The sequence below is a fragment of the Scleropages formosus genome, chromosome 24, assembly GCF_900964775.1.
Source record: "Scleropages formosus chromosome 24, fSclFor1.1, whole genome shotgun sequence".
NCBI classification, from domain to species: domain Eukaryota; kingdom Metazoa; phylum Chordata; class Actinopteri; order Osteoglossiformes; family Osteoglossidae; genus Scleropages; species Scleropages formosus.
The window spans coordinates 7230468-7255304 of record NC_041829.1 but is presented as its reverse complement, the minus strand read 5'-3'; the positions used below and the strand labels follow the sequence as shown (position 1 = coordinate 7255304).

Genomic DNA, 24837 nt, shown 5'->3' with positions numbered 1-24837 from the left:
GTCATCGCATTCAACATTCGTTATCTCCATGGTAACAGCTCCCCTCTTCTGCTAGCGCTACCCACCAACACTGTAGAACACCAACAGAGAGCTGTAAACATGGAAAGGAGATGAAGCACGGAGATTCCACATTACCATTTTTTCAGGGTGCTCTTTACTGCCATCCACTGACCCGGTGGGTAAACGAGCCGCAATCACTGTGCTACAAACCAATGTGACAGAAGATGAGTCCCCCTTCCAGCAACTCGTAACTAACTATAACTGTCAACAATCTACATTTTTCCCCACTATGTAATGATGGGAAAAGCTACTTTAGCTCAAATTAACACAATGTTTGTGTGTCTGCACTGAGCTTTCACCAGCAAAGCTTGTAGAAGCAGTGTAAAGAAAGAGTAAAACTGGGGCTCGTATAGAAGAGCACAAGGAACAGACCGACTTACGAGAATCACATTTCTCTGTAACACAAATTCTTCACCTGTTCTAAATGCTCTTTGGAGAAAAGCCAGCTAAATAATTTAAAAGCCACAGACAAACGTCCCCAAAAATTTCTTTCTTGTGTGCCAATTCGGGCAGGAAAGACTGGCCTCCCTCCCCCTTGTTCCTGCACCCAGAACCCCAATTCTTATTGAGAGGAGTTGTTTACTGCTCACTACAGCAAACTGTATGTGCACTTTGGGATAAATCAGCCAGGAACAAGCTAGAAATGGAGAAACATGAGCACACTTATCCTTCCCCCCATATCACTTGGTGGTGTGCAACCTCATCGGACATGTTTCCAGGTGATGATGTACCCCATGGACCAGTTATTTAGACTGCAAACACATCAGCAAATGCTGGCATGTGGGATGGTGAAGTCCACAGCACCGTCAGCAGCTCATAAGCAGTTCCCCGCACGGTGCTTTCTCTCTGAATAACAGGCACATGAACAGCAACGCAGGAAAGAAAGGTGTGGTCACGCAGAGGACCGCCGGATAACGCCGTCTGCCACCAAAGTGACCTTTCAGCCAGCCCCCCCACATACATAACTCTTACTGCGCTGTTTGACACAACTACGGTAAAACAGAGCTGCATGGCACTCAAGAAAACATCACTTGAATTAGAGTCACTCAAAACGTTTCCCTTAACACGTAACCAATTCAAGGTAGGTAGCTTCATCAATGGTACTACTGCAGGCTGTGGAATTATATATACATATATATTAATACAGATGCTCCGCGACTTAGAGTTTTTCGACTGATTGTGAACTGGCGATAGACATTCAGTAGAAACCGTACTCATTTTTTTCCTGGGCAAACGATATGCGGTGCAATACTCTCCCGTGATGTTGGGCAGCGGCAGCAATTTGCATCCCCCAGTCTGACGCAAGGTCGCTATACAGATTCCCCCTATATGTACGTTGTGTTTTAGGCATCCATCACATCTACGAAACATCCATTTGTGTCCTTTGCTACTGGTGGGAAGACGACGATGAGGGCAACTACTCTTGAGGAGATAATGTAATGGCCATCCCACGTATGCTAGGCTATAACGTTCGCTAGGTTAGGTGTATTAAATGCATTTTCAACTTATGACGGGTTTCATGGATTGTAACCTCATCGTAAGTCGGGGACCAGCTGTACTGAGGTGTGGTTGCACCTCATGTTGTCTACTATGTCCGTTTTTGGGTCCTTCAAGTGCAGGCAGGCTGCTCTACCCACTACACCACCTGCTGCGCACAACACAGTAAAATGACAGCTGAAAACCTGACATCAAATATCCGTCAGACAGCATAATAATGAGGGGGCGGGGGAATGATTCTCCACACTGTCCATACCAAAAATTGTCCTCTATACTACCCATTAATCTCCATATTTCTATGTCTAATACCTACCAGGCAACTGCGCTTGAGGGCCACAGTAAAATGTCTGCAGGTTCTCTGCTGTGGCTCCGTTGAGGCGGAATGAGCTCCCACTGTCCCTCAACTGCTGAATCCCTCCCACCATTCAAGAAGGGTTTCAAAACTCATCCCTTTTGGACCCACTTCCACATCTGCTAATAGCCCCACAAACTTCCATCACACCATCTGTTGTGATCACCTCTATTTCCAGTCAATTCTATATGCAGCTACTCATGCAGAGTGCAAATGGTGGTGTCAAACTGACTGTTTCGACAATCACATCTGCACCATAACTCGCCTGTTGTGAAATTCATTACTGTTCATGTTACTTCGGAGAAAAGCATCTGTTGCATGAAATCAATGTAAATAACAGATCAGGATATGGACTCAGTTTGGAGGAAGTAAAGAGAAGCTCACCCCCCTAGAGGAAGGGCCAAGGATAGAATGTTTGAGATGCTGTGTGATGGGACGACTATGATATTCATTCAGTAATATAAATATGTTTGTATGACCGAGCACAACTGGAGGGCAAGCAGTTGAGCTGATCGTGAAGCTCGCAGCTCCAAAGCTGCACTCTACTGCCACCCGCTGGCACATCTGCAGAACTGGACAACTACAGCTCCTCAACCGCCCTGGATCACGGACAAGTTTTGAACTGCAGAGTATATTAACAGCCGACAAGCTTAGGATTTGCATTTGTTTTAATGGTTTCTCTCACTTAAACCTGAACCCATCAAACTGTGAACAGAGGGGAACTAAGACTTCAAAGACAACAGTGTGATGCAGAAGATGAGGGAGGCTGCAGTTTCAGACAGCCTCAGCGTGCCAAACCTGAGCTTAGGACAGCTTTTAGTGCTACTGCTGTCAGCAGCCTGGATAAAGGCGGCACGGAGCACCGTGGCCGTGCAAACGCACGTGTCCGACCCCGAGAGCGAGGGAGCGTAGAGGAAGGCCGCTTAGCCGCGCTCATCACGTCCAGCCCTCTACATTGAATCTTCGCAAGATGACATCTTACTTGTTTCCTCGAATTCCCTCTCTGCGGACCGTGGCAAGTCCTTCCGCGACCAGGGACTCGGCAATGTTTTCTCCGGATGTGTCTGGGGACAGCAAGAACACAGTCATCAGCGGAGCAGCTGAAACCCACAGGGAAGAGGACGGTGAAACACCAAGTTTCCTGCCTCCAGTCATTCACCGTCGGTCCTCACAACCAACATGTTTTTAATCGACCATCTGTGCAGTACCAGTCGAAAGAACAATAAATTGTAGAATTCTACCATCACTATTACTGTCTCATCATCAAGTGTACTGGCACTTTTACCAACGGTTACATTTGAACACAGAAGGAATCAGACACAGTCGATGTTCACCGAGACACATTTAATTAGAGGACAACACTGAACATATAGAAGTAAAAGGTAACAGTGAAAATAAAGAAAATAAATACAAATTGTACAATTACTTACAGGGACATATATGAGAACAGTGTTATCACTATACAGTATAACTATACTGCTTACATTTCTATCCAAGTACCAGTTTTATCACTAGTGATACTGAAATTCCCTCTGGTTACCCATAATGCATTTATTCTACCTACACGCTACTTGCAGAAAATGCTGGCAAAGTGGCAGCACCAGGGAGCCGTACCTTTTCCAAGGTAAACCATTCCATACTCTCGTCCCTGAGGGGTCTTAATTTCAACGCTGAAGCACACTTCCTTCCCAATCATCTTCTTGCGCAGGAACTCGCGCGCCTGGAAAGCCCAAGGCTAAAATACAGGGGGTGCAGAGATGGGTCAGTGGAGAGACAGGGTGCCAGGGCAACAAAACTGCACAGCTGGCTGCGGCATGGAGGAACCTTGTCAACAGGACCTTCTCAACCCGTAACTAATCTGTAACAGGAAAACACACTGGGCCCTCCAGTTATGAACTTTCAAACATGCAAACATTTTGTGATTACTAAACTGTACCTTTTCACCTGTTCATTTTGAAAACTATGTATACCGTGGATCAAATGTCACCTGCATCTCCGTGTGCAGCCATTAGCTGGCAGCAAACACCCAGACTATGTGGGAACAGATTAATTCAGCTCCGTTCCACAGTGTTTACAGCTTCTGCATGATGTTCCTGAGTGCTGGTGGTCAATAAGAAATGAAACCTGGTAATTTTTTCTGAATTATTTTGAATGTAGTTCAAGTTCATAAAAATGTTAAGTCCTACAACATAGTTTCAATTCATTATATCTGAGACCTCTGCAGAACTTATCCATTGAATGAACTGAGGTATGTCTCTCTAATTACACTTTTGACTGAACAGACATTAAAGGACAATGAAAGTGGCAAGATGCTGACAAATGCTGCACCTCATGCTTCGCTTTAATAAAAAATAATGAAGTCTGGCAACAGGCCGGGGTCCAGTCCACTGTGTTGCCAGGATAGGTTCTGGAACACAGAGACCCTGCACAGCGCAACCAGTTCATGAAAATAAAACATACGGAATTCTAACAGCAAGTCTTTAATATATTGTCACTTTACCTGAAGCTTTAACAGAATCAAAAGAATGAATATAGTGAGGGATGTCTATTATCAATCTTTCAACTGTTAACCCAAAAACTATGTCACAAAGAAATCGAGATGGCCAATCCCGACGTCTAAGTCGAGGACCTGTAACGTGTATTTATAGATCTGCCATAGTTATGTGCCAATTAGCAGAATTTCGTCATATTTATATGATAATAAATTTAAATTCAAGCGAATACTACGCCATGTCCACCATTTGCCAGAGAAACCGTAATACTATTATCAACAACCAATGGTCTAAACAAAGTTCACCTCTCCAGTGACGGAGGAAGAGGTGTGTGTCGCAGTGAGTTACTCAAGAGCCTTCGGCCCATGGCACTGCTCACCTCGTCGGGGGTGTCCCTAGTGTCCGGCTGGCTTTGTGCAGCTCGGCGGGCCAGCGCCCCGGCGCGAACGTTGCTCAGGTTGATCTGGCGCTCTGGAGGGGGTCCGCCTCGCGGCTGTCCTCGCACGATGATGGCACATCCGGAGAGGATCTGGGAAAGAATGCAAGCATACACACGCAGTGTATTACTCCAGTGACAGTTCCAGGTAAGCAGGGTCTCGAAATAAGTGATGCCGATAAACGACAGCACCTCTGTTACAGATGTAATAAAGTTGGAAACATTCTCGTGTTGAGAAGGTGGCATTGAGAGCGTGGTCTCTGCGTGTGTGCGCGCATGCGATTGCCCTTCGGTGGACCATCGTCCCTTACAGGGTGTACCAGGCCTACCACTGTACCTCTTGTGAGATTTACATTTATTCATTTACCTGATGCTTTTGTCCAAAGCAACTTTCAGCGCTTAAGCTATTTAAAATGATTTACCCATTTATTCAGCTGGGCAGCTTTACCGGACCAATTTAGGGTAAGTACCTTGTTTAAAGGTACTATTGCTGGAGATCGTAATCGAACCTGTAACCTTTGGGTCCAAAAGGCAGCAGCTCTAACCACTATGTTACCAGCTATCCCCAGATAGGCTCCGGACCACCTCGGTCCAGCATAGGGTAAATGGGTATTGATAAAGGATGGATCAACACAGAAAGCACGCTAATACGCAGGTACAAATTCTTGATGTAATCTGCAGTCGCTCTTAGAAACATGTACAGTTAACCTGAACGTAACTAAGTGAAGGAAAAAAGCAATTATGTCTCAAAGTTAAAGTGAAACCCCAGCTGTTGGGATCAGTGCAGCTGCTGGCAGCACAGACACAACCATCCAGGACAATACAACACTGACAACACTAACAACTCTTAAAATGCCATCCCAGCAACTCTGCTTCCTTCAGATGGCGTAGCGCTTAGAGGCTTTGGGTTTGAACAACACTCTTGCTGTAGTACACTTGATAAAAGTACTTACCCAGAACAGATACAGTAAGATTACCCTGCTGCATAAAACAGTAAATTGCCGTAAAGTTGATTTCCTAGCACTGTACATCACCTTCGACGGATAAATAGAAATGATGGTCCTTGAGGAAGCTTCAGAAGAGACTGGAAACCCTCAGCTCGGGCTCACAAACAACCATGTGCGGGTTGGGGTTGTGCACCCTCAACTAGAATTTAGGAAACAATGTTATCCGAGTAAACTGCTACCTGCGAGGAGGCCGCGCAGACTAATTAGTCCTTTCAGCGAGTTGTTCAACAAACCAGACAGAAGAGGAACACGGGTAGCGTTTAGGTTAAAAAGTAACTCCATTAGCTAATCCCACAGAGAGGTTAGATTTCAGCGAGTATCACATGGTGCCGAGGGACCCCATCTGGAAAGTACTGGCTACAAGAGCCATGACTAGTCATTGAGGGAACAAAAAGACTAAAGCTGGATCATTAGCATAATTATGACCGAAGCAGAGACAACGCTCTAGGATTCAAACCAAAATAACTATAAAGTTGAAGGATATTAAGTTTATTTTATGTGGCCCCTTTATAAGCCGCTTGTCTAATCACTGTACAGTAAGGAGATACATCACAAATACACCAAAACCCAGATATGGACATGCTTCAGTGTAATCATAAAACCATAATTAAAGGCTTATTTGAATGTTTTAAAAACTATTGTTAATATTAAATTCCCCCCCACCCCAAAAATGGAATCTATAAAATCTGATTTACAATAAATTACAACAAAGTATGGAGAAAAACAAATTCCATACTGACACAGCGAGACTGCAAAGCCTGCTGATGTCTTGGTTTTACTTCTAAATTTACTATGGTCTGTACGGGCAGTCGGTGGCGTAGTGATTAGAGCTGCAGCCTTGCAATTAAAGAAGCCAGGTTGGAATCCCACCTCCTGTCACAGTACCCCGGATCACAGTACTTCTTACCCTGTATTGATATAGCAAAAACTACCGATACGGACGGGTAAATCACTTTGAGTTGCTTAGGAGGAAAGGGTTAGAAAAATAAGTATAAAAGGAAATACAGACTACAACAACAGATTTATACGACAGTACAATAAATCAGTGCAATTAAGTATAATGAAATTAAAGAAATTTCTGTTCAATGACACGAAACCGAAAACTAAGACCAAGAATGAAGGAAAAAAATAAAGCGTGATGATGAGCGAGAGAAGAAAAGAAGAGCGCACACGTGTCGGTCGAAACGTGCGTTTAAAGAGCAGAAGATTCCCTCCTATTCTAGGCCAGGTGTGAGTGTGTGTGTGAGAGAAAGAAAGAGTGGGTGAGAGTGCATATGCGCATGAGAGAAAGTAGCAGGCCTTCTGCCACACAGGAGTGCGTTCCACGCACAAGCTGTGTGTGAAGAGCGAAAAGAGTGTGTCTCAGGGTTACGTGTCACTTTGCCCACAGCGGCTCCAGAGACCCCCCCCCCAAAATATTTTCCTGAATTATTCACATATTCATTTAGAGGACACTTGTACCTCACTTACTGCAAGTTACTCCTTCATACAGGTGGGTAATTGTACTGTGGCAGTTCAGGGGTTACTACCTTGATCAGGGGCCCTACTACTAGGGAGCTGTCGAACCCGTCGTGTCCGTACAGTCCAAGGGCAAAGCTGTAACTACTGCGCCACCTGTCGTCCACCATGCGTAACGAGTAGGACTAACTAGTAGTGCAGCTCGTTAACTAGTCGTGGTCATCGTGTGTACAGCCGCGACGATGATCATGACTTAGCTGCGACTAACGGTTGGAGGCGCGTGGGGTTCCTCTCGTTGCTCACGGCCAGCCGTCCGTCTGAGGTAAAAAAAAAAAAACGCAAAATGGAAGTTGAAGTGTGTTTTCTGTACCGAAGCCGAGCAGAGAGCGAAGACGTTAAATTACAGGTCATACACACACCGGGTGTGTGTGTGTTTAAATTACACTCCTCCTGTTGCTCTTCACATGATGAATGGCCAAATGGAATCCGGTCGAACTTCTCTCTCTGAGTGTGTGTTTCTGTCAGACTCAGGTGTTTAAGGTAGGCGTTAATGTTAGTTTGTGTGTGTGTGTGCGTGCGTGCGTGCGCGCGCCCGCCCGCGTGTCCGACCACCGCCGGCCACTCTCCCGTTTCCCACCTCAGTTGCCAACAACTCAACTTTCACGAAGCGCGCGCGCCCGCGCGCGGTGCCGCGACTCGCGCGCTCACTCACTCACTCACTCACCATCTTCACGATGCCTCGCTGCAGCGCCGCGGCCGGAGCCGGGTTCGCCTGGGCGGGAGCGCACGCGGAGGAGGCCATAGTCGGGATCGCGGGTTCGAGCGCCTGTACGAGCCGAGTCTGTGGAAAGGAAGAGGGAGCGAGCCCAGCTGCGCACACGCACACGCGCACTTACAGCGGAAACACACGGCGGCGTGCCGCCCCCAGCATGCACGGCACACACACATACACACACGTCACACTGCGGAGTCGTTCCGGGCCAGAGCCGGGTCTCTGCCGCGCGGCTGCCGTCCTGCGCGCGCTGCGTCAGCGGCCAGGCGTGAGAGCTTCCGGGGCAGCGCGAGACGCGACACGTCAGCACGAGCGGGAGCGAGCGGCGCACGAGCGGAGACTGGCCGCACTCGGGGGGCAGTTGGGGGTGGAAGAGGAGGAGGAGGAGGAGGAGGAGGAGGAGAATGGGGGGGGGGAGTTGTCGCACTGTGCTGTACCTTAGGCATCGCGTACTGTTACCACGTTTACCGTCATCGTGCATCGTCGTTGCGATTCTGGAGCTAAAATAAATGTCTTAGGGACAGTTACTTCAAAAAGCGTCTTACACTGAATGTTAAAGTAACTTTTCGGAGATAAAGGTTGCTGTACGTCCTACAGGACAGCACAGCACTGTGTTTATTAGTAAAATAAACACAGTAAAGTAAAGTAATTAGAAAAATAGCCCCTCTTCTTTCATAACACGTCATAGTATTTAACACAGCACTGTGTTTATTAGTACATGTGGGTACCACTAGGTGGCGCCCTCGTGCTTTAGCGCTCCAGCATTATTACAGGACACTCACTGGCCCCGCTGTACTCTACTCTACTCTGCTGTACTATGTTAGCAGATACGTAGCACCTACTTGTGACCATGTCACATTATAAATGATCAGAGATAAGTCTGTGAGCCCGCATTCTGACTCCAACAAGTGCAAAGTAACAAACGATAGTAATGATGATACATCGTTTTTTAATATTGCCTTATGAGTATAAAATTTTAAAAGTGTTTTTCACACTGCCGCGTGTCTTTTCTTAAAAGTTTACACCACCACCGATTTGTGTGTATTTCCTTCTCATCAAGTTGACCAAACAAGAAGAGAAGCCCCGACATGAACACGCAAAGTTAAATGTGTCTGATCAATTGTCACATGGATCAACATTTATAACATTTATATTTTTTTTTTCCATTATTCCTTATGAGAAAAATAGCCCCTCTTCTTTCATAACACGTCATAGTATTTAATTATCGTGTATTTATTAAATTTGGCCTGATTTCTGTATGGATATATGCATACGATAATTTCTAATGAACGTGCAATATCATGTATTTCTCATTCTGAGGTATATTGGTTGAAAAACACTTAAGTATTTATTGCAGATATTTCAACAAAAAAATATATATATTATATATATAAATATTTGTTTCCCTTTATACATTATTTTTTAGCTGAGCTCTTTATTGATTTTGATATATTGCAACTTGACATCGAAATGTATTCATTAATTCATTCGATGAACTTGAGATTACAGCGATACTGTTGAAAGACGAGACTTTCCATGACATATTGTGACCCGCGAAAGCGCAGAACCCCCCCGTGCTTCGATATGTCACATTGTGTGTGTGTGTGTGTGTGTGTGTGTGAGAGAGAGAGAGAGAGAGAGAGAGAGAGAGAGAAGAGAGAGAGAGAGAGAGAGAGAGAGAGAGAGAGAGAGAGAGAGAGAGAGAGAGAGAGAGAGAGAGAGAGAGAGAGAGAACGAGAACGAGAACGAACGAACGAACGAACGAACACTTGAGGGTCAGTGCTCGTGCAGAAACGAGGGATCCGCGCGGTTCTCGGAGGAAACGAGGGAAACGCTCCAGTGCGCAAACAGATGTTCGGAGATGGTTTCGAAACTATAACAGCCTGGTGATGTTCATCGTGCCAGATCTCATTAATTAACAATGGCTTCTCGATCCTACATCTTAAAGAATATTCTAAAAAAAGCCGAATGCTGTGCGATGGACTGGCCTCCCGCCCGGGGCGTACCCCACACATCCTCCCCGCAGCCTAACGCCCTGTGCTTCCAGGATGGGCTCCGGACGGCCGCGACCCTCACGAGGGCAAGTGGTGAACGAGAAAGAGAGAGAGAGAGGGGTCCAGTGCTACTTGTATGTTTGGTCTGAGGGCCACAATACGTTCAAATGATGCCCGAGATGATGATAATGCCCATAAGAATTAAACTAGCGAACTAATCCTTGCGATCCACCGCTCTTCTCTCCTTCATGATCGAGACTCGTGCAATTAAAGGTGAGATTAAGACGACAGTGTGAGGGAAAGGAAAATAACGCAGGACTATGGAGTCGTTAGATTTACATAACTCCGAATTGAAGCTGGCAGGCTGGACCTTAAATCCATCTGTCATCTATCATGTATTAAAACACATTCAGAAAATCCATTTCTTAAATTGCTCTTTATTTAGCTGAAAACGCTCTTAGGATACTAAATTTACAGTACTGCATTAGCTTTACACTGATTTATTGATTCAAACAACAGAGGATTGGTTCTGTACCAATTCAGGGATCAGGGTTACAGCAGAAGGGGATTCGCATTGTAAGGTTACAGGCCTATTAACCGCAGCTTCGAGGTATTATTATTATTACTATTATTATTATTACTGTTTAGTTGCTCCTTAGCTGGCACTTTTATCCGAGGGCTGACAGTTCAGGGCGTCCGAGCAAAGAAGGGCCAAGTGGAGCTGGAACTCAAAACCCTCAGGATACACACCGAATTTCATGTGTGCGGCGGGAAAATTAACCCTACGATTTTGTGCTCTGCGGCCACGCGCAGGGATGATGCTGGTAAAAAGTGATCTGATGGTAAAAAGTGTCCACGTGCTGATAGTGGAAGTGGGGAAAAGTGCACGCATATGGCATAGGGCTGCGCCAAGCAAAAAAAAAAAACGGGTTATTAAAATCCAACGCACCAAAAAAGACAAGAAAAATAGTAATAAATATTATGACTATGTTATGTATTACCTTCACAGTTAGTAGGAAGAGTGTTACTGTTTTTGCCTAGCAGGTATTTTACCACATCACGTGTTTTCTGCTTTGTATGGATCTCATCTCTGCAATAAATACAGTCATGATGAGGCAACGACATTTACCCTGTTTGTTAATTCAGTTTATGAACATTACCCTGTTTTCCAAAGAACGGGGCATTTCCGTTCAAAGCCTTCCCATTACTGGACCTTTTTATGTTGAAAAATGTGTTGAAGTTGCGGTGAAATATTTTATGGAGAGCAATATTACGAGTGACATCGAGCAAATGACGAGCGGACGCTCCATCCAGGGCACGAAGCAGAGCTCGTCATAAAAACCCGGTGAAGTACTCTGTTTTTAACTCTCGCTTACTCACTGGCATCTACTGAAGGAAATATACTGAATCGGTTTGAAGGAAGTTCGCATCTCGACCTTCGTTATATATGTTTGCACTGGAGTATTTCTACTGAGCGCTGTGCTTCTTGGAGAGATCTGGCCGTGCTCGTGTTCACCAAGTGGCCCCACGTGATTTTACTCTGTTTTTCCAGAGCCAGGAAAGCCGAGAAGAGTAAAGAAAAACGTCCTTCGGGAAAAAAAAGGCGCAAGTTGTGTGTGTTTGCTTTTTTTAAAGGAAGGGATTAATTTAAAAGCGTCCCTTTCTGAGATGAAAAGCGTTCCAGCCCTTTCGTTTTTGTGCACTATGAGAATTACGCACCTGCTGTTTCATTGAAAACACGCAGCACGTGCGCTCCTTCTCACTATTAATTCTTATACAGCAAAAGAAGCGCTAGAATTTCGTGTTAAACGCGCGAGGCTGCTTACCAAGTGGGAATAAATAATGTGTCTTTCTTCAGCTGTTGGCAAGGAGATGCTGGTGTTCAGGATCACCATCCTCAATATGCCATCCTTCTTGCGCTGCAAAAAAAAAAAAAAAAAAAAAAAAAGAAAAAAATTCTCATAAGTTAACCCATGGTTAATATATAATTGGGAACATATGGCTTTTTAAAATAAACGCTGTATTTTTGTAGTGGCACAATCTGTGTGGATTTTGCTAATGATGCCAAATTAGTCATTAAACAGAAGCGACGACGAGGCTTGTATAGATTTTCATTTGCTAATATTTGCTCTTCAAATATTTTCTTTGAAACGTTTACAACATATTTATCTGCATGTGAGACAAGAAACATCTGTGAGGTTTTTCTGCGGACCTCTATTTCATAAATAAAGGCCCAATTGGTGGCTCACATCTCAACCTCGGCCTCTTATTTGTTCATGCTTGGAAGAAAATGTAATAAAAGAGCGCATTGGATGGATTTATGATTTATCAAATGTACTTTACCATATGGCACACGAGTTGAAAGCCGTTTTTTAGTGTTTGTTTTAAAAAACAACCGGGTTGCGCGAAACACTGACTGATGCCGTCACGTGACCGTCGGGGAGCCCTGCGGGGAGTCGGGACCCGCGCGAGCTCGCGCACATCTGCAATTTGCGCCGGGGACGCGCAGCCCCCGTGGAGCACCGGCCGACGCATAAGCGCTCGTAATAAGCGATCGTGAAGAGTGGCGCGCGCAGACGGGAGCTGTCACGCGTGTCCGCGGAGGAATGCTGTCCACGGAGCCGTGGTGCTGAAAGGGCCCCTCTCGGACCCTGCCACGTTCTCCTTGCAGCTGTCGCCTTGTCACGCGGCCGATATCAGGTGGAGAGAACGAAGACGCAGCCCCACGACGACGGGCTGGGCCGAGACCGGGTGGAAACCGTGTAAAGAACCACGCGGCCGCCCTGTCCACGAGCACAGTCCTCTGGACAAGGACAGGGGGTTCTTTACACTTCGTTACAGAAATAACTAGAGCTTCGCGTGGCACGCGCTCCCGACACAGATGAGCTTTTTCCATTATTGCGAGAGATGTGCAATAATCATCTCTTCTATTATAGTGGAGACACCCCCCCCAAGTAACACTGCACACTGCACCCACCCACGTGTCTTTACAGCCTGTCCGTGGGGGGTCTCAGCGTACTGTTTCTTGACAATGGTAATTATACCATTAATATTCCGCAGATCCGCGTGATACTGGATACGTTTGCGCGAATTTATTACTATTAAACTTCGTTTGACGCCTTCGCCCAAGAGCACTTGCAGAGTTTCATGGTAAAAATTGTACTGCGATTTCCCTCATTTACACGGCAGGGAATTTCTAGTCACTGTATCAATTCTAGGCAAATTTCTCTGTCGAGGGTATTAGAAAAGCGGTGGGATTCGAACCCACGTCTTCAGAATGCGGGTTGCCCGACCTGAACACCACAGACCCCGCTGCCCGTGCGCGCCCCCGCTCGCGCCTGATGACGTCACCGTGAGAGATATATGCGAGGAGACCCGCGTGCGGCCAGGTGAGTGGAACAGGTGACGCGGGGGCGGGGGGGGGGGGAAAGCCGTTTCGAGTGTTTCTCAAGATCCGCGAGAGTCCAGAGAAGGACAGAGGCCGTGGGGACACGCTGCTGCACATGTTCGCAGGTAAATAAAGCCAAAAGTAAGAGTTGCATTTGATTTTGAGACACTATCAACCACACAACTGCGTTCATTCATTCATTTATCTGACACTTTCCTCCAAAAAGACTTACAACGTGAACTTAGTTATTTACCCATTCATCCAGCTGGGTAATTTCACTGGAGTAATTGAGGGTGAGTACGTTGCTCGAGAGAGTTAAACCTGCAACCTCCGGCTTCAAAGGCAGCAGCTGTAACCACTACGCTGCCTGCTGTCCTGGGAAGAATGAACACTTTCCGCAGGGAGCGCAGTGCTTAGAGCCCCTGTGACGTTCACCTGAAGGTTATTGGTTCGAATCCCACCTCCTGCTGCGGAACCCTCAATCAGTATTGACCCTGAAATGACAGGGTAAAAGATGAATATCTTACAAAGGCACCTTTGACAGAGGTGCCGGCTCAACGGCTAATAATTGTTATTATTATCATTGCATACGCAGGACGCGGAGGACTCGCTGGACGCAGAGGATGGACCAACATTCGGACGTGAACAGACAAGGTTCTTCATTTTTACATTCATATTTATATTCATTCATTTCACAGAGGCTCTTCGAAGCCACGCACGACTCGGGCATCATCTGTACACCTTATCGTACCGCACTTATTTCCACCGACTTTCCTATCCGTTTTACTTATTATTTTGCGCGTTCAATGTATTCTCTGTTGTGCTCATTTTCGGTGACTGTAATATCAAACTTTCTTTGGACAAATAAAAATCAAAGCAGTGGAGCTCAAAATTCAGTAAAAGACTAAATTTATCATGCGTGATATCATTTACTCTATATATACAGATACACTCCGAGTGTTTATGAAAGATTTTGTTTGCTGATTTTTTTTTTTTTAATTTCTCTGTCAATATTTGTTTACTTTTTTGAAGGAAAAAGCTGCATAAATCAACTAGGAGGGGCATTTCTCAATGGGCGACCCCTTCCTCCATGTAAACGAAGAAAAATAATTGAGTTGGCTTCAAACGGCGTGAGACCCTGCCAAATATCTAGGATTTTACAGGTACAAAATGTGCAGTGCAGAGTGATCCTCCCTAGGAAGGGGCTCAAAGCATGTATGACACACATATTTATATTCTGTTGCTCTTGGTGCATTATTTTGCCCAGGTGTCCAATGGCTGTGTGAGTAAAATCCTCGGCAGATACCGTCAGACTGGACTTTTATGCCCCAAAGCAACTGGAGGCAGCAAACCCCGTCTCCTCACGCCGGATGTGATCGCCAGGATCACGCAGTACAAGTTCGAAACCCCTTCCATCTTCGCCTGGGAGATCCAGGAGAGACTGGAGTTGGAGAAGGTGTGCAAAGCGGACAGAGTCCCCAGCGTAAGTGCATGAATCCCGCAAGAGTAAATCATTGTGATGGACGCAACAACATCACCACTAACCCTTGAAGACCCAAGTGGTTGAAAATGTGGAGATTAAGGAAGTGTTTTCCCCAGCGTCAGCGTTTTTGTAAAATACTGCCTTTGAACAAAGTGCGGAGAGACTGAGATTTAGGAGCGTGAGATGCAAGCGTGGCACACGGCCTCCTTCCTGTGTTTAGGTATCGTCTATAAACAGGATTCTGAGGAGCATCCAGCTGGACCTCGTGCCTCTTGGGGTGGTGGGACAGCCGGTCGGGTTTCCACGGTGTCCAGGTGAGAGCTCCTCACCTCTGAGCAGAAGCCGCCCTTCCCACAGACATTGAGGGTAACTACTTTTCTGCAACATAAATATGTGTTCCAGAAATATACATATGTCTATATATATTCAGACTATACATATATATATATAATATAGTAAAATGAAATCCATCCATCCATTTTTATATAATTGCAAGATATACAACATATCCTGCATACATTTCACTGCATTTTTTATATATATAAAAATCTATGTACTATATATAGTGCATTATACTATGCAGGAAATGTGTTGTATATTTTGCAATTATATAACTACACACACACAGAGCGTGAAACTGCTTGTCCCAAGGGGGGTCGCAGTGAACCGGAGCCTAACCTGGCAACACAGGGCGCAGGGCTGGGGGGGAAGGGGAAACACCAAGGGCGGGACCCAGTCCATCGCAAGGCACCCCCAGCAGGACTCGAATCCCAGACCCACCAGAGAGCAGGACCCGGCGAAACCCGCTGCACCACTGCGCCTTCTTTACTACATATATACAGTGTGTATATATAATGTATAGTTATCTAATTGCAAAATATGCTGCATATACTTTGTTTTCAGTGCATTTATCCAACCCTTTTTTCTAAAGGGACTAGCACTGATTTACTCACTAACAGAGCTGGTAATTTTTACTGGAGTAATTTCGGGTGAAGTGCATTGCTCTAAAGTACTACAATGCTAGATGGGATTTGAACCGGCAACCTGCGGAGCCAAAGCTGTAACCACTAATGCGTTGGAAAGCGGGATCACTTTGGAGACAGAGTGCAGGTCGGTCCCTGGACACACTCAGCGAGTAGGAGACAGCACAGTGAGCAGTAACCAGAACAGAAATCGCACCGTATTCACGCAGGAGCAGTGTGGACTGTTGGAACAAGGTGCTCTGCATGGCATACCTCAACCCTGATCACCAATTCCTTATAAAATAAAATAAAATAAAATAAAATCCATTCATTCATTTTTAGTGACTGCTTGTCCTGGTCAGGGTTGCGGTGGTCCAGAGTCCATCCTGGAATCGCTGGGGGTACACCCGGGATGGGACTAACAAACAAAGTAAATAAAATAAGTCGACCATCCATTTTCAACAAGTGGTTGTCCCGGCCAGGGTTGCGGTGGTCCAGAGCCTATCCTAGAATCATTGATCCATTGGTTCGGACCAACTAATTAACTGCACGCACGCACACACATTTTCAGAACCGCTTGTCCCATACGGGGTCACAGGGAACCGGAGCCTACCCGATAACACAGGGAGTAAGGCCAGAGGGGGAAGGGGACGCACCCAGGACGGGACGCCAATCTGCCGCAAGGCACCCCAAGCATGACTTGAACCCCAGACCCACTAGAGAGTGGAACCGGGGTCCAACCCACTGCGTCACCGGAAGCTACATCGAGCTGCGAGGCGATTACTTGAGGCCGGCACGATCCCTGACCATCGAACCGTGTTTGACCACGTTCACGAACACTGTCCTTCGCGCCGGGTAGAATTTTCGAGGAGCCCCTATCGCGACCTGTTCGCCCGGGAGAAACCGGCAGCAAAGACCGACCTTTCGGAAGGAGCGGGGAAGGTACTGTGGAGTCGGGCCCTACCGACCTCATGCCACGTACTGCTTTTCTCATGATATTTTAACACACAATTACAAAACGTAACCAATCACGCGCAGGCTATGCTTATTGGAAGACGACGTTTCAAACGTCTGTGCTTCTCAAATGCGTTTTCTATACGGAGTACGGAGCGCAGGCGCCGAGGCTCCTTTCTCATTCCTCTCCAAGGTCTGGTTTTCAAACGGAAGAGCAAAGTAGCAACGGCAGGAAAAGCGGAGAAGCGCCCTGTGCTGGACGGAAAGTAGACGCTTCGCAAACCAAACTCTTGGGCAGCGCTAAAAATTGTCAGCTTTTCTCTTTTCATCATTTTGGCATGTCTCATGATTATAGACGACCGTCAATTGTCACACTTACAGTAAGAATTTATTTCATTTTTATGGTTCTGAAATTAGGGGGGGTGTGATGGCGTAATGGGTTTGGTCGGCGCTTGTTCTGCGCTGGGTCTTGGGTTCGGATCCCGCTTGGGGTGCCGTGCAGCAACCTGACGTTCCATCCAGGGTGTGTCCCCTTGCGCCCTGCGTTGCCGGGTTAGGCTCCGGTTCACCACGACCCCGTATGGGACCAGCAGTTGAAGACAGTGATTGGTTGGTTCTAAAATGTGTTTTTTAAAAAATATGTATTTTTTCCTCAACACTAACAGACAGCTGGTAGTGTAATGGTTAGACCCAAATGTTGCAGGATCAAATCCCACATCTGGCTTATACAAGGTACTTACCCTAAATTTCTGAATTAAAAACTAATAATTGTAAGTTGCTTTGGGAAAAAGTATCAGATAAATAAAATATGACAATTTAAATTTTTACCGTTATTATTACTGTCACCATCAATAATGATGATGATAATAATAACAACAACAACAGCAATAATAATTGTGACATGGAAATATATGAAAGAAGCTGCGGTGGTATTTAAAAAAACGTGCAAGCATATGTACCATATGAAAACTTGGCAAATGTGTGCGTCGGTGCTTTGAAGAAGTCTCAGCGGCGCGTGTGTGTGTGTGTGTGTGTGTGTGTGTGTGTGTGTGTGTGTGTGTGTGTGTGTGTGCGTGCGCGCATGCGTGCATTTGTGGAACGCTGTCTCACTTCCCCAGACACCCCGTTTAGGGACAAGGCTCATCGCTGGACTCCGCACAGCACTGCAGGCCTCCATTTACCCAGAGTGACCACACACTTTCCTCAGGTGAGCAACACACACACACACACACACACACACACACACAGACAGAGCTTAAAATCCCACATTACAATCACATACGGTATATGAGCATATTAGACTTCGTACTGAACAGGCAAGTCGGAGGTGCGTATACCTGCATAATTATACGGGGTTAATAATGTATAAGGATTTCTAATAATTCATGGCAGTTTTAATAATGCACTGAGCATCATATAATATTCATAACTGGACACAAACAAAGACTTGTTCAAAGTGTGACGCGCAGTTCTCTAGTGCTACATGTCGTCTTCTCCGTGTAGGAGAACTTGGAGCACTTCTCAGCGGCACCTCAAGCCGCTCTGCAAATGTACCACCGTAACTCACACCCAGGTGGTCTCCAGGTGTCTTCGGATGCACCTCCTGGTGTGACGCACCAACTAGGTGAAGTGTTTCGCCGATCCACTCGTTCGGGGGGGGGGGGTTACCGCATGTCCTCTTGCTGGGTGTTGCATCTCAGGGGGGTATTGCTCTACCTCATCAGTGAAGGGCGCAATTATGCATTTATTCCAATTATTCTTCCAAATTTTTCAGCGCTAAATTTGACCTGATCTTTCTGTCAGTTATACACTGGGGTAAAAAGTAACACCGGTGTTGGGTCATTTCCATGCTGCGGAAGGTATGAAACGTGCATCACAGGTGCGAAACAGTAAAAGCCCTTTCGCTGTCAGTAACTTGTCGTCACCTTTAGCTGCAACGACTGCAACTACACACTTCCCGTAGCTTTGGATCAGGCTCTCGCATCACAGCGGAGGAATTCTGTCCCACCGCTCCATGCCGTCCTGCCTCGGATCAGCAACATTTAGAGGTTTCGGACAATAGGCAGATCGTCTGGAGTCTTGGCACCCTCGTTAAAGACGGCAGTTCTGTTTGCAGGGGCCCTACCTGCCCGAGGATCAGAGGCTCTCCCCAGCAGACCGCCTCTTCCAGTCCCGCAGTGGTCCTCGGCGCCGCGTCCCGGTGAAGACTGGTCCTCCGTAACTTTCTTCGCGGGACATTATGCTCCATTTCTGCTCCCTCATTAATGAGGTCCATCGGCGCAAGCAACACCCCTCGGTTCCACCAGTAAGAGTGCAGCAAGAAGCAAATGCACACATCTCACCTGGGACCTGAAGCCTTCCAGCTCATGGAAGGGGGGGGGGGGGGGGTTCTGCTGTAGTACCCTGGAGGAACTGCTTCACCTGAATTACTATAGTAAAAATAGCATTAGTAAAAACACAGTTTGAAGTTATCAGATCTCCTGTGTTAAAAAGTAGCCGTAGTCACACTGAATTCAAGCAAAAAAACAACGAGTATCAGAAAAAACTTTTATATTGCGTTGAGGAATATTTAATAAACCTGTTCATTTTCTGCAATTTATTAAAGAACCAGTCAGTCGTTCCGATCGCTTCTGATCCTGTTGTCTCGTCAGTGAATGCGATGCTCTCAAATGCTGTTTATGAAATGTAAGGAGAAGAAAATCCAGAAATGGAGATCATGCAAAGAAAAAAATAATTTCATATTTCATACAGGAGGTGTGTTAATCTGCGCTCCACCAAATCATACACACTTTCAACATTCATAGCAGCCACAAGGGGGCAGCAGATTCACAGTAATCATTTTCATTAGTATTTCATTAGCAGGAGCAGTAAATACACTTCATACTATGGACCCATTTTTATGGTATTTAAGTTTTATGGTAGGCAGTTCTTAACGCTCATATTCCTAACGATGAGTTTGATGGATTAGCTGAAAGACATGATTTCACCATCGATAGTGCGGTATGCATATCTGTTAGTGGTCTGCTGTGTCACTCCAGACACAATACGCTCCCCTCATTTTCCCCTTCGAGCGCCGCAATCTGGCCTGGCAAAGACGAAGTGCCGGGAAGCGCCTTCTCGCGTTTAAAAAGCAGCAAACGGGGCAGAGCTAGAGAAATAAATTGAGACGACAGTTTAAAGAAAAACAAAAATCAAAGGGAACATCAGTGATTTAATGCAAACTTGCAGACGGCAAAGCGCATCCTTCCAATTGGTGACCCGCAAAGTTTCCACTCGCGAACGTCCGGAGACGAAGAGACACGAACCCTTTTCCAAACGAGGGTACGCTTTCCATTGACACGGGTGCTCTACGCTTAGAAAGGGCTCTTTATTTATTTATATACTTAAATATTTCGAAGCGAACAGCCAAGCTCACTTGGAGCGAGTGGAGGACAGTAAAGGAGGACCTGCCGGACCGTCTCGCACACACCAGTCAGGGGAAGCGGACCCGGCTGTAACCTGGCACCAGGAGCTCTGCAAAAACAAACCCCAACTCTACCAAGGCCAACAAACACCCGAGTCCCATTGCGACCCGTAAGACGACAGACGCGAACCGGGGAGGGAGGCAGCCGAGCGAGCGGAGGCTGCGGGCTTGTGGGGTCGCGTCGGGGTCCGCCCGAGAAAGACAACGTTGGTCTCGCCTAGGCCGGTGAACAAGCCGGGAGCTCATCAAGGCACCGGGCAGCGGGGCGCAGGTGTGTGTCTGTAAGCGCTGTGTGTGTCAGAGCATCGCACCCCACCTGCGGGGTCCCCTTCTGGACACCACGACTCCCTGAGCCTGAAAAGCACATGAAATGCGTCGAACCCGGACGCGTGGGCAAAGCATCCTTGTTTAGAGACTGTCGCAGGGCGCTCATTGAGAGTTGGGGGGGGGGGGGGGGGGGAGAAAAAAAATTAATTTCCATGATTTCACTTTTGCCAGTGATTATCATCCTTGGGAAAAAAGCAAAATTAAAGAAAAATATTAATCCATAAAAAGAAAGAAAAAATTTTGTTATTCCGCTTTTGCTAGTGCTTATCATTCTTGGAAAAGGTGCAAAAATAAAGAAAAATATTTATCCATAAACTCAGACAGGCAACAGAGTGAGATTCTGCGGAAAAACGGCCAGCCCTGGAGTGTGTGTGTGTAATTTTTCTTTTTTCCATCTACATATTTCTTATTATTTTCTAAAATATTTATTTTTTTCTTATTATTTCTTATTCTTATCATCCTTGCATGCTGCCCTGCTCTGCAACATATCATTGCCCGCCCCCCCCCGAAGGATAGAGCTGCTTTGACGCAAAAAATTTCCGATGAATCTGACAATAAGTTAAATCGAATCGTATCATATTTTAACATGGACACGAACTGACTCATTTAAACCACAAATAATGGTTTTTTTTTTTTTTTTAAAGAAATGAAATTAAAGATGGAATATGACTGACGCACAAAGAGAGCCTTCGCACTGGAACCGGCCCCAAAGTACCTTAGAATAAACGTGATGCTGCTTTATGTATATAAAACATTCGCGTTTGTTTTCGCATTAGAGAGGGGTGGAATAGGACCCCCCCCACTCAAGATTGTTAAAAAATGTCTTTATACTTTTACTCACACTGTCTGAAATACATCTAACAGAGAGGATGGTCTGCAGGAGTAACTGAGCATAAACCCACAGTCTTAAAGTTTATATTGTACATATATTACAGTGGACAAGAGGAAAAAAAAAAAAACTAATTCTCAGTACAATTGACCTAAATTATGACGTGTGAATGTCAGATTATGTAAACCTTAACGTTCACATTTATGTAAAGCCCTTTTTTGGCATTTCTAAGGGTTCATTGCAAGGTTCCCATTTACGGGAGCACTGATTTTTCTGGCGTTGCGGGTTAACGGACGTGCTCAGCGTAGCCTCGGATCGCGCCTTCGTCGAATTGAGCGTGACTCGATCTTCCCTCTAGATATTGACTAGTTTTGCCCTCCCTGCTTGACGTTGTGCTTCTGGGTCAAACACAAGGAGCAGCAGGAGGAGGAAGAGGAGGTCCAGGTCAGATCTCAGAATGAGCAGATAAAACCCGGTTTCCTCATCAGCCCCGAGTGCCTGTCAGTCAGTGGGATGACCATCTGCTCCTGACCTGGTCCTGACCTGCTCTGTCCGGCAGTCCTGCATCCGTAATCACGCTCGGCCCCCCTCCTCCTCGAACCCAACATCCAGCAGCGCTGGCCTCACACCTCAGCTTGCGCTTCATCGACTTGTATGTTACTCTAACAAAGATGGAGAAGATACAATGAAACTAAAGTAACTTTCATTTTGGGGATATAGGGGACATTTTTATACAGTTTTCCCCACAGCTTACTTTTACATAGGTACAGAACTACAACCACTCATTTTACATTTATTTACTTAGCAGACGCTCTTCTCCAAGCGACTTACAATGGATACCGCGTAGTGTTACCAGCCCACACACCTAATTCACCGCGGTGACTTACACTGCTAGATACACTACTTACACTGGGCCACTCTTCCTTACATCAGTGGAACACACACTCTCCGTCACTCACACACTATGGGGGAACCTGAACACCATGTCTTTGGACTGTGGGAGGAAACCAGAGCACCCAGAGGAGACCCACGCAGAACATGCAAACTTCACACAAACTGAACGGGGATCAAACCCATGTCCTCCTGCACCACCCAGGCACTGTGAGACAACAGCGCTACTCGCTGTGCCACTGTACCGGCAATTTCCTAGATAAAATTTATTTTACGGTGTCATTAACAGGTAACTCTACCTGGGGCAGCAGGTGGCGTAGCGGTTAGCGCCTCTGCCTCAGTACTCATAGGTGTCATGATCAAGTCCCATCATTCAAAGCAGCTGATGAAGATTCTTCCCCTGAACTGATAAAGTGTGATAGAGTAAAAATTACCCTGTTGCATGAATGGGTGAATCGGTGTCCGTTACCCTTCGCAGAAGTTCCGTCTCTTTTCGGCCCCTTTTGCACATGGGATGATTACTTCCCGAGGAAAGTAAGACAGTGTGGACTGATATTCTTCAAGTCCCGCCAGTTCCTCAGCGGAAAAAAGTGGACTGAGAATTACCATGTTCACTATCTGCTCCCAAGGACCTTGAGAAGAAGCCAACCTGCTAGCGGAGCATCAGACAGCCAAAGTGCGTGTGTCTCCCAGGGGCTCTTTTCTCAGCGCTCTGATGAAAAGCAGATGTGCAAGAAAGACCCAAACAGTGATCCACACACACACACACACACACACAGCAAAATGTCTACTGCATAATTCAGCGCAACGGGAGCAGAACGGCACAGCCCATTTAAACCTGAACTTCGCTTTTCACGTGTTTCAAATCTATGTCTCATCTGAAATCTTTCATATGTTTGATTCTTACACAAACACAATGTAATATAAAGGCACAGTATATAGATCCATACATACATATACACACACTTTATATGTATATATACGCATACACATACGCACACTCACACAGTCTGAAACCGCTTCTCCCAACCGGGGTCGCGGCAAGCCAGAGCCTAACCCGGCAACGCGGGACACGAGGCCGGAGGGAGAGGGGACGCACCCAGGACGGGATGCCAGTCCATCACAAGGCACCCCGAGCGGGACTCGAACCACAAACCCACCCGAGAGCAGGCACAGGCCAAACCTGCTGCACCCCCCCATACACATACATATATATCATAGATGTGTATATCTAGATAAAAAAATAAGTGCATGTGTTTCGGTGCACTCATCATGACATATATGATCATAGATTATGGCTAATACAGATCAATAATGAATTGCCTGTGGCATTGCACATCACCGTTACACACACACACACGGTGATGATGAACACACAGAAATTAAGCAGAGATTAAGCAGAGGCAAACCCCAGTAAACTGGCTCTCCTTCCAAATGTATACTGACCTTTAATGTGTTTTTTTTTTTTTCCCCCTTAAGTACTGTGTGTGTAGCAGGGAAAATCCCAAGAAAAAAAAGACGTCAAAGCGTTGTACCAGATACCGTGTTTTCCTCATAACATGCGAGATGCAAACAATCGCTTGGGTAACATAAACCGCATTAAAAAAGTGAAAGGTCACACTCGAGTGGCCTGTGGAAGACTCGCATCGGGAAGGAATCCAGTGAAGTAGACACACATCGCGACCCCCCCCCACCCACAATCATCAGCTACACATATGGATCTCATTTAAATGGAAACACATTTTGCATTTTGAGACGCTTTTACGAAGTATTAAGGCAATTAATTTAAACGCAATTTACTTACCTAGAAGCCCGCGAGACAGAGAAGCAAACACAGCTGTTGCAATTTAAACTTTTTTTTTTTTTTTTTTTTAATAAATAGAGAAATAAATAAAAAGATAAGACGGCGCATGGAGCTTTGAAGTTTTATTATAAACCATTCATAGCGTGTCATTCCTGATAGCAGCGTTTGCACATACAATCAAACTTTAATGGTGCTGTAAAAAAGACATTCATGACCTCGATTGGGCTGAAAAAAGTATATTACACATCGGTTCCACACGCTCAGCCGCACACACGCGCACACACCACTTCGCTGTCCACTGCAGACACACATTAAGGATGTCAAAGGGAAGTACTATGCCATGGTGGACATTTACTCCGGATCGATTTGCCAAGTCGGTATTGCTAGAGGACAGCCGGTGACGTTAACCACCATGGAAAGTGTGGTTGAGCACTTGATCGGTATCCAGGCTCCATGATCATGGGCACTTCTAGCGCTGGAATAAAAACTGGGGGTCACGGCCAATAATGAGAAATAGTTAATTATTCTGCAGGACTGCATTAGACACTGTTGAGGATGTGAGATAAACAACAACACCACCAACAATAATAATAATAACAACAACAACAATAATAATTCACCCTTACGCACAGTATTGCGAAGGAGCATATTTTCTTACCCCAGGTCAG

At 45.9% G+C, this 24837-nt stretch overlaps 2 protein-coding genes across 2 annotated transcripts in view; one reads left to right on the top strand and one right to left on the bottom strand.

Annotated features, from left to right (window-relative positions):
• Nucleotides 1-8271, bottom strand: part of snd1 (staphylococcal nuclease and tudor domain containing 1) — a 172342-nt gene extending 164071 nt beyond the window's left edge. Inside the window, exons 1-4 of the mRNA XM_029248955.1 lie at nt 8027-8271; nt 4781-4930; nt 3524-3644; nt 2892-2973 (exon numbers count right to left, since the gene is read on the bottom strand). Of these exons, the coding sequence (XP_029104788.1) occupies nt 2892-2973; nt 3524-3644; nt 4781-4930; nt 8027-8104 (431 nt within the window). The 5' untranslated portion in view covers nt 8105-8271. The remainder of the gene's footprint in view (nt 1-2891; nt 2974-3523; nt 3645-4780; nt 4931-8026) is intronic.
• Nucleotides 8272-13529: 5258 nt separating this feature from the next.
• Nucleotides 13530-19142, top strand: pax4 (paired box 4). Its single transcript, XM_018755852.2, has 8 exons — nt 13530-13581; nt 14052-14110; nt 14489-14619; nt 14724-14939; nt 15160-15253; nt 17974-18062; nt 18359-18479; nt 18972-19142. The coding sequence occupies exons 2-8, from the start codon at nt 14080-14082 to the stop codon at nt 19118-19120; spliced, it is 831 nt and encodes a 276-aa protein (XP_018611368.2). The 5' UTR covers nt 13530-13581; nt 14052-14079; the 3' UTR covers nt 19121-19142.
• The last annotated feature ends 5695 nt before the right edge of the window (nt 19143-24837 follow it).

Excerpts from the sequence above, each read along its gene's own strand:
- pax4 (XM_018755852.2), top strand. The coding sequence starts at position 14,080 with ATGGACCAACATTCGGACGTGAACAGACAAG. Across the intron at positions 14,940-15,159 it reads AAGCGGACAGAGTCCCCAGC|GTATCGTCTATAAACAGGAT; the intron begins GTAAGTGCATGA and ends TCCTGTGTTTAG. Across the intron at positions 15,254-17,973 it reads CGGGTTTCCACGGTGTCCAG|ACACCCCGTTTAGGGACAAG; the intron begins GTGAGAGCTCCT and ends TCACTTCCCCAG.